We start from the raw sequence: 9,281 nt of genomic DNA, 5'->3' as shown, positions 1-9,281 counted from the left end.
TGAAAATTTCATCTAAAAAACACTATATATAATACCCAAAAGGATTTGCTGTCCATGTTATCCAATCGGCACCGTCCGCGCGGTTTTCGAAAATGAGATGTCAAATGAAAGAGCTTGGGCTGTAGATGCTAGGACTTGTCCTTAATTTTGGCAATTTATGTTCGAATTTTTTTTTTATACGAAAAAAGTGCGGAGAACCGTCAACAAAAAAAAGATCCAAAAATCAACGGTAAGTCCAAGATACTTAAAATTTGCACTTTGGTTAACTAAAATTTGATGGGCTACAAAACTGAATACCAAAATGTTGTCTAAAGACGTTGATCAAGAAGTTAGAAGTTTTGGTCAAACTTCGCAGAATTTTCATAATTTGGATTTATGTCGTGTTTGTTTAGTAATCAGCTGTACTTTCATAAAAAAATAATAAGCGTCAAATAAAGTGAAGAAAAATAGCCAAAATTTACTAAAATATCCCGTCCCAGTTTTTATTTGGTTCACTGTATGTGTATCTCGGTAACCGATTTATCAATTTGGACCTAACTCTGTGCAATTATTGACCTTGGCATAAAAAAGCTATATGTTGAAAATTTTCGAAATCAGACTGAAATTACGCCCGTTTTCCACTTAAAAAAAAAACGCGTAAAAAACGTTAAAAACGTAGGGTGCGTTGCTTTCAAACGTTGCACCACGTTGGATTTTGTATTATAACAGATGAAGGAACGTGCTCACGATTTAAAATAATAATAAAAATTCACAAAAAAATTCGAAGTTTGTAAGAATTGCCCATATACTCCGAATTTGATCAAAATCGGACAACGTTTACCTTTTTGGCCGACAAGAGCTGTGGGCGCGGCAGTGCTTCGACCTTTGCCATTTTCCACATTTCTTTATTCTTAAGTGTTAAAGAGATCATATGCGAAATTTCAGCGTATTTGTAGTATGGTCAAAGATTTTTTGTATTTCCAGTCATTACGTAACACATAATAATTTATTTTTTCTCGTTTCTATACTAGGTATGAGCAGTAAATAACTGAGTTTACTACTCCTTCTCACTGAGGGCTTTCAAAGACTTTTCAAATTCAACAGGTTCTAGTGCTCTGTTTGCAACTTCATAAGCAGGTGGACCAATTAAATTTACCACTTCATCGTATGAAAGCGTTTCCTTTTCAAGCAAAGCCTCTGCCATCTAAAAAATTAAGGTAATAAAAACATATATAATTCAAAAGTTCACTATAACATACCTTTTCGAGTTTATTCATATTATTCTTGAGTAGATTTTCAGTTGTATTATACGCGTTGTGTATCAGATTTCGAGCTTCTTTGTCAATTATCCTCTGTAAGTTTTTCGAAAATGGATGATTGAAGGTTCCTACTTCGTTAGCATCTGTTACATAAATAGGGCCTAGGTACTCATTCATCCCAAATTTTTGAATCTGTGCAAAAAATCGAAATATTACAATTGCTTATATTTTATATACATACATCAAATTCTTTTATTCAACACCTTCCACAGCAAAAATTTAGTCCAGTTTAGAGGGTGATTAAAGAACTAGGTGTGTTCTCTTATCTCAAACGTTATAAAGCGATTTGGAACACATTTCAGATTCACAATGTGAATTTGAAAATGCCTTATTAAATTCAAGGTAATGTTTGTTAAACTTTGGTAAACATTTTTGTCATTAAAACGAAATTAAAGTTCATATCAAACTTAGTTTTACTAAAATGTGTAATACAAACACATGTAAGGATCAGTTCACTGACCATTGTGGAATGGGTTCGCTAACATCATTTCGACAAATTAGAGGATTCCACTAGTTATCTATAGTAGCATTAAAATTTCTTTTTGCTGGATCTATTTATTTAAAAAATAAGCATTATCTTTAGATATTAGAAATCATTTTTAACTTAACTGACATCTATAATTTAAATGTCGACTTTAAACAAGTGATGAAGTTTAAGTCATTACAGATAGAAAAGGTGTTGAATAACAGCCCCAATATACATATATACACATATGGATAAAAGTGTTCGTCAGTTATCATATTTGCCTTTTAAAGGTATGACACGCCCACAAAATAATATATTTTTCATTATTTTTGTGTAAAATGTTAAATATTTCCTAGTTAGTCAATCAAACCCTTTACTCAGAATTAAACCAAAGTTGGGATAGAATCCGACTATTACTACCAACAAAATAACTACCCAGAGTATACTGCAGACATTTTTGGCTTACAGATCTGATATAGCCGTCCCACAAAAATCTAATCATCGGCCCATTTAGTAATCACCTGGATAGCGAATTGCAGAAAATATCGACCCCTTTGCGCAAAATTATCGTCTGTTACAAATACCATATTTTACAGGAGTGTTTTTTTATTTTTCTCTGCTTTGGCTAACACCACCAATACTAAAATTTAGATTTGCTGAGATAATTGGGAAATATAACTAAACGCAAGATTTTTTTGTAGAAAAGTCTCTATTTTCTGAAAAACGTGTTTTTTGGCACATACGATAATTTGAAGTGTGCAACTTCCACCGGGTCTGTCCAACGGGACAGAGGCGTTAGCTGGGTGGGGTTCTTTGTGCATGCGAAGAGGTGCCGTGCGTCATGTGGCGACTCTCCGCATGCCGGGCACTCATAGGGTATATCTACATTCACTCTGCTCAGGTATAAGTTTATCCTCCCTGAAGTGAAACCCCAAACTGGTGAGGAAAAATACTAGTTTACAACTAGAATTTCCTGACTGAAACCGAACTAGTTAGAAAATTACCACACTTGCACCATGTTCAAAACGCTTTATTCATGCCCTGTTTTATTTGACTTCGACAGTTTAATACAATAAAGTACACAAAATATTATAACTTTTATTTGGGTATATTGTAAACCATTAAAGCGAGTACAAACTCAATTATACCAGACCTAAAAAATGATTAATAACACTGATTTACAGGAAAAATGTTCAATGGATGCCACTTTCCAATTCCTATATATAATCGCTCGCTGATTCTGAAAATCTAGTTAATTTTTTCTATGGATACGTTTTCGAGATATTTGCAATTTACCATTATTCAGGGCATGAATCACGTAACTTTGAAACGATAGTCGTTCAAACGATACTAACTAAACGATGTCGTCAAAACACTGATTCATGTATTTGTTTTGCTGTTAGGTGTTAGTGTTACGGTTACATGAAGCAAAATTAAAATCGAGTTGACGATATCGCACAAACGATCAAACATGTTTTGGTTTAAATGAAGCAAGACAATCTCAACACGATATCGTCCAGACGATTGTCGTCATACGTGACTCCTGCCCAGCTTAAATTGGTTCCACTTAATCACGTATATCTTACGAACCAATTTAACAATCTTAATATGAAATACGCAAATAAAAGCTAACAAAATTCTACATAGACTGTATATACATCACTTTCCGATAGGGCTTATAGTTTCTGGCAAATTAATTAATCATTCCAGTTTTTTATATTTTTTAATGAAAAAATTAACAAATATCAAACTTTAACAGAAGAAAAATTACAAAATAAAAAATAATATAAAAAATGGGTCCTTTCGCGATGGCAAGGCTGCCACTTCCGCTCGCGAAGATACCGCCCACAGATGTCACCATCAGCACACACTACACATGTAATACACACACCCACACACACACACACATGTATACAGATAAACAAACGTTAAGATTCTCATCCGTGCGGACGTGTCCGAGCAGCCCCCTCGATTTATAAATAAAAACCCCTCACACTATTTGTACATTTAAAGCGAAAAATTCTGTGTTTTCTTTCTTGCATAGAGTGGAACCAGTGTTACTAAGTGGTAAGCTACCGGCAATATAAAAAACCAAGGGCCTAAATTGTTCATAGTCCTCCGTAGCCTTAGTGAACGGCACCAAAAAATAAAAAATTAAATTGTACAGTCCATTGCCAACAATAAAAACGTTTAAAAGTGATATAGATCCATATTAGGGATGTTGCGAATGTGGAATTTTAGACATCCGCGGATGCGAATGCGGATGTTTAAAAGCTAACATCCGCGGATGCGAATGCGAATGCGGATGTCAAATATTTTTAAGAAATAATTTTGGTGAGTACATTAGGTGATTTAGGTAAATAAAAAATGGAAAAGTTAGTAATTTTTAATAATGTTTTTTTATTTAGAACTTCAATTAAAAAACTGGAACATTGTATTTAAGAAAGAGTAATTTTGCTGCCTTTTCGGGTTACAGCCTGTTTCCTAACGGGTCGTAAATCAAACCTGCGCCACTAAATAACTATTCGCTCGAGGCGCTAAACTTGAAACTTGACAAAATTGTAAAATGTTTTCGATTGACGCTGCACCAGTTGAGAGGACTTTCAGTTATGTTTCCTTTTTTATTTCGGTGCAACAGTTCCTTTTTGGGAATTGCATCGGGGCCGCAAATGTCGGATGTATCCTCCGGACTTTCATCTTCACAATCTAGCATCATGGAAAGATCGTTGTTTAAACACCGTAGTGTTCCAATTTTGAGCATCAATTCTTTTGATTGTTTCAGAATTTCGAGAACCTGTTACGTCATCAGCGTTTTCGATTTAAGTTTTTGTAATTCATTTTTAATCCTGTCTTCTGTGACTGGTTTGAAATATGTGCGCTTATAGCGAGGTTGTGAATAGGTGGATATGGCAAATAAATTGTTATTTTCTAGGAATGAAAATGTCGAAGAAAATTCTGTTTTGAAAGTCGTGGCTGCCAGCAGAACTAGTTTAAAATCTTGTTATTTTGTTAAAAAGGTACCCCGATTTTTATAATAATTTGAATTTTGGAATCACGGACGATAAAGGCCTCAGATTTGCTTAGTTCTCGGCTGACTTCTTGGAAAGGTTCGCCTGTAATGAATACCTTGTAATTAGTTTTTTTTATGAGTTAGTTGAGCTCGGCTTTTCCTAGTTGCAGGCAGTCACAATTAATTACTCACCGCTATCGGTACCATAAGCTATCAAATCTGTTTTGTTGTTCCATTCCATGCGCTCAATGTGTTTTGATATATTTTTTGAGGCGAATGAACGCAAATTTTGAACACATATATCGCTAATACTATTTTAAAAGGGCTCATTTTTACATTGTCGCTGAAATGAGAAAAAACACAACTAACTAAATTTTTGTATTGCCTAAAACGATGTGAGGACTTATGATTCGATGAAATGCATCACAATCAATCAAAAAGTTAATTTTGGATTTTTAGTTAGTTACGGCTTTTTGTATTTCAGCTACGATGTAAGTTAAGCCCTTTTCATACTATACTAACGATATATTACATGCCAAGTCCCACTCCTCAATAGATATAAAATTCACCTTGAAATAATTCTTATTTAATTTGTGAACTTGGCTGTCGACTTATTTACATACCATTTTATTTTTTATTTCGTTGCGTGCTAATTTTGACAATTCACACAAAATTAAAATAAATGTTTTTGTTTTCGAGCTGAAAGACTAATAAAAGGAAACACGGAACTTCAGAGTAATAAGCAGGGAACGGATTTTATGGAAATTGCCTTTTTTTCTGCTAAAGAGATAGAGTATATTCGATTAAGAATGTCCACGATTTAGCCTATTTCGTTACTTTATTTTGCCTTTTTTATAGGTTTTTAGGTCCTAAAAATCCGTTCCCTGGTAATAAGTTTTATGAGGAAAAAATAATTACACTAAGAAAAAGTAGAAAACAACTAGAGATGCATCCAGTTTTTTCAACAGACCTTTGACAAATAATATTCGATTCTCTTTATAGCCAGCCGTTGAACATTTTCGCTAAAATTTTTGTTTGCCAGATATACGTTTTATCAGTGCACTTGTACAATATTCGCATTCGCAAAAGCTCCGCATTGCTTATTGCGAATGCGAATGTCAAAATTTATTCGGAAGTTCCGCGGTTGCGAATGCGAATGCGAATATTCGCACCAACCATGATCCATATATGTACACATATCGGAGGAATTAAATTTCACAGTGCCATATTACTGTATATACCTATATACATACATACATATAGTGAGGAAAAACTTATAAACTTAAAACTTTGTTCGGGAGCGTCGCGTAACAATTACAAACGCGAAATACATAATTAAATAAATATACATACAAATAAATATACATTTCGGGCGCTAACTCAAACCAACAAATTAACAAAAGTCATAATCAACAAGCAACTCAACATCACCAGGAGCAAGCGCAGGACTACTGGGAGGAAAAAGGGAACAAGCATCCATCCGGATATCAAATGCACCCACATTATTAGACCCATAATAAAACCCATATACCCCCTACCGCCAAAGTGAGTTGTATCGAACCTTTATAAAAAAAAAAAANAATATACATATCGGTAAAAACTTTACGGTTCCAAAAAACGGTTTGAACAAAAAATAAAAAATTCGTATGTACATACATAGTACATATATACGCATGAAAAAATAACTTGAAATTTCTGCTTTAGCTTAATTTTCGTGTTTAGTAACACACCAAAGCCCAAAACATAAAAAATTTAAGTATCTACTTGCAATAATTGCCCGGCAGTACCCCTTCTGCTTGTACTCATATCAAGCAATAGCAGGATTGCATACCAAATAAGCAGCAGAAAACAAAAGTCAGAATAATACCAACCAAATAAAAAATTAAGCGCGAAAAATATTCTTACTTATTGGCTAAACAAATTAGAAAAGAAGTGGCAGTAAATACTGCATATTTATGTATGTAAACATATTATATTACAGCTTCTAAAACCCATAAATAGCAAATATCAAAAACACCTAAATATATGTAATAGGTACCAAGCCATTGCATATTTTATTTCTGGCCTCCCAGCATCTGTACCACGAAGTAATACACATACGTGCATACGTGGAGGTAAACAAGTATACAAACCCTTATTAGCCCCTAATCTGCATCGAATTGCACATAAACAAGCTTATGTACATACGGTCATCAGCAAACTCACTGCCCATTTGACTTAGCTAAAAAGTTCGTTACTCCCAACAGCTAACAAATTACTCGTACATATATACAAACGGGCATACATCAAAACAAAGCAACGAAATTGCAATCACTAATTATCTCTTTCTCCCGTCCTTCGCAAAAAACATAGTGGCATACACACTAACCAGTATCAGCCGCCCTCGCTTAACATATGTTAATATATTAGGTTCGTTCGCGTAGCTGTTAATTGTTCATGTTTAACCAAAACTTACAAGTTTTTGCGTTCGCGTACGCAAAAAACTTGCAAAGTAAGGGAAATTGAGAGAGCAAACTGACATTTCATTTTGAGGAGAAGCTGCTGGTTTCTGCTGGAAAAATTTTTGCCAACAGGAAAACAGCTGATCAAAAACAGCTGGTTGGCATTTACGAAAATCACAAAAATTGAATTTGATGGTTTGGAAGATAAAAATTACAAAATGCGACTAATTAAACTTGTAAGAAATAAGTAGTTATATGTTTAATCAATAAACTGTGTCAGTATAACACTTTGCGATGACTTTTCGTACGTTTTAAATTTTACACTTTTGTATGTAAACAAAAATTATATCAGCTGTTCGTCTAACATGCAAGTTTCTGCAAATTTTCTGTTCGCGTACTATTTTGGATATTTCTCTCTTGTGAGAGAACAGATGACATTTTGCCGAAATTTGGCAGTTGGTTGGTTTCTGCTGGAGATTTTAAACGAACGCACCTAATGTATCATTGCATGCTAACATTAACATACACACGTACATATTCAGCCCTATTCTGCATTTCGACTCGAATCGAAATTTTCTCCTATTCTACATTTCGATCGTAGTTCCGTTTCAATTGTTATTTTCGTGGGTTTAAATAATAAAATTTTATAAAAAATTTAAGTAAAATATACTGTGCATGATTGTAAAAGTCATCATAAATGAATTTTCTCGATTTCTGTGTTTTCGCGAGCGGTAATACGGGCAATACGAAAAATTGGCTCAAATAATGGCAGCCAAAAGGGATGTTGCGCGACGTTTTCAAAGTAGAAGTCCAGGCGTTTTTGTTTACATTATCTATAAATAAGACTGTGAAATGCACTGAATGCAATTTATTCTTTTTATATAAAATTAATAGATGTATGCACATAGATACATACATACATAAAATGTGAAGTTACATAAAAAAGATGCTTTTATTATTGCACTCGTTTTTACTAACTTTTTAAAAAGAGGTGCGTATGTTGTCTCGAATTCGATTTGCTATGGAAAGATAAGCTTTGTTCTTCCCCTCCTCCTGACGGCTTTCAAAATGGGATTCATTTGCGTTCAAATCTTCCACTCTGTAGTAAATGCAAATTTTGTGGAGTGCTCAAACAACGTTTATAATTTCACTGACTTTAAGCGATGAGTAATACAGTTCAAGATGAATTCCTTATGACTCTTCACTCATCTGAAAAAGATCAAACATGTCCGCCTTTCAACTTCCGCATCAGCAATCTGGGACTCGTTCTTCTCTTCAAGCAATAACGCCGCGGCTATGGATTTCATTCTTATAATTAGGTATCCACTTAAATTTTATTTTTAAATTACAGTGATGCTAGGTATATTTAGTTATTTTAAAATATTTACAAACTTTAACTTCATATGCTGCTATAGTTTGGTGGCAAATATTTCTTTGTTTTGTTTCGATTTCACACATTCCTAGGCAAACAGCTGATTTCGAAAGATGTTTTCTCTCTTCCTCTTCTTCTTTCGTTTCGATTGTAACGCAGAATACCTAAGTTCGATTCCAGCGGAGCGGAATGCGGGAACGTAATCGAAATGCAGAATAGGGCTGATTTACTCACGTACCTACTAACCCAGTAGTGCATATACCTTGTACAGCACACGTAAAGGAAAAATATTAAGAAGCACGTTAAAATAAAAATACTCAATATAAAGATTTTAATTGCGGTAATTTAAAGAAAACTTGTTTATAAAAAAATAAATAAATGCATTTTTTATTTTCGCATACATAAATGCCTTCTGATAAATCTCCAGTAAAGGAGCAAGTAGGCAAAACCCCATTCACTTTAAAAGTACCAAAAGCTACACGCTTGAAGCAGGGTGCAAAACAGAAAAAACAAAGATTTCTCAGGCGCAAGATTCATTTCGGATAGCTACAGTTTGATAAAATACTGCACTACATTCTCCTCAGCCCCATTAGAAGATAATTCTGAATCGGCTCTGGAAATAAAAAACCACAACCTTGACAACTTTTGGCCGCGCCTTCAAGCGACATACGGTACAATTATAGAAACGGATGAT

The 9,281-nt window shown here is 34.1% G+C and overlaps 1 protein-coding gene and 1 long non-coding RNA gene across 2 annotated transcripts in view; both read right to left on the bottom strand.

Moving 5' to 3' along the window:
- Positions 1-926: 926 nt before the first annotated feature.
- Positions 927-9,281, bottom strand: part of LOC108358158 (paraplegin-like) — a 275,868-nt gene continuing 267,513 nt past the window's right edge. The window contains exons 7-8 of the mRNA XM_017609335.1: positions 1,239-1,430; positions 927-1,183 (exon numbers count right to left, since the gene is read on the bottom strand). Coding sequence (XP_017464824.1) covers positions 1,037-1,183; positions 1,239-1,430 — 339 coding nt within the window. The 3' untranslated portion in view covers positions 927-1,036. The remainder of the gene's footprint in view (positions 1,184-1,238; positions 1,431-9,281) is intronic.
- LOC108358164 (uncharacterized) lies at positions 7,935-8,229 on the bottom strand. The gene is made up of 2 exons (XR_001846723.1): positions 8,194-8,229; positions 7,935-8,060 (listed from the first exon to the last, which is right to left on the bottom strand). It is a non-coding gene; the product is annotated as an uncharacterized LOC108358164 (long non-coding RNA).

Source organism: Rhagoletis zephyria, unplaced genomic scaffold, assembly GCF_001687245.7.
Source record: "Rhagoletis zephyria isolate East Lansing unplaced genomic scaffold, Rhagoletis_zephyria_1.1 Rzeph_scaffold_00217, whole genome shotgun sequence".
In the NCBI taxonomy this organism is placed as follows: Eukaryota; Metazoa; Arthropoda; class Insecta; order Diptera; family Tephritidae; genus Rhagoletis; species Rhagoletis zephyria.
The sequence above is the reverse complement of the archived record's forward strand: the minus strand, read 5'-3'. Positions and strand labels throughout refer to the sequence as shown.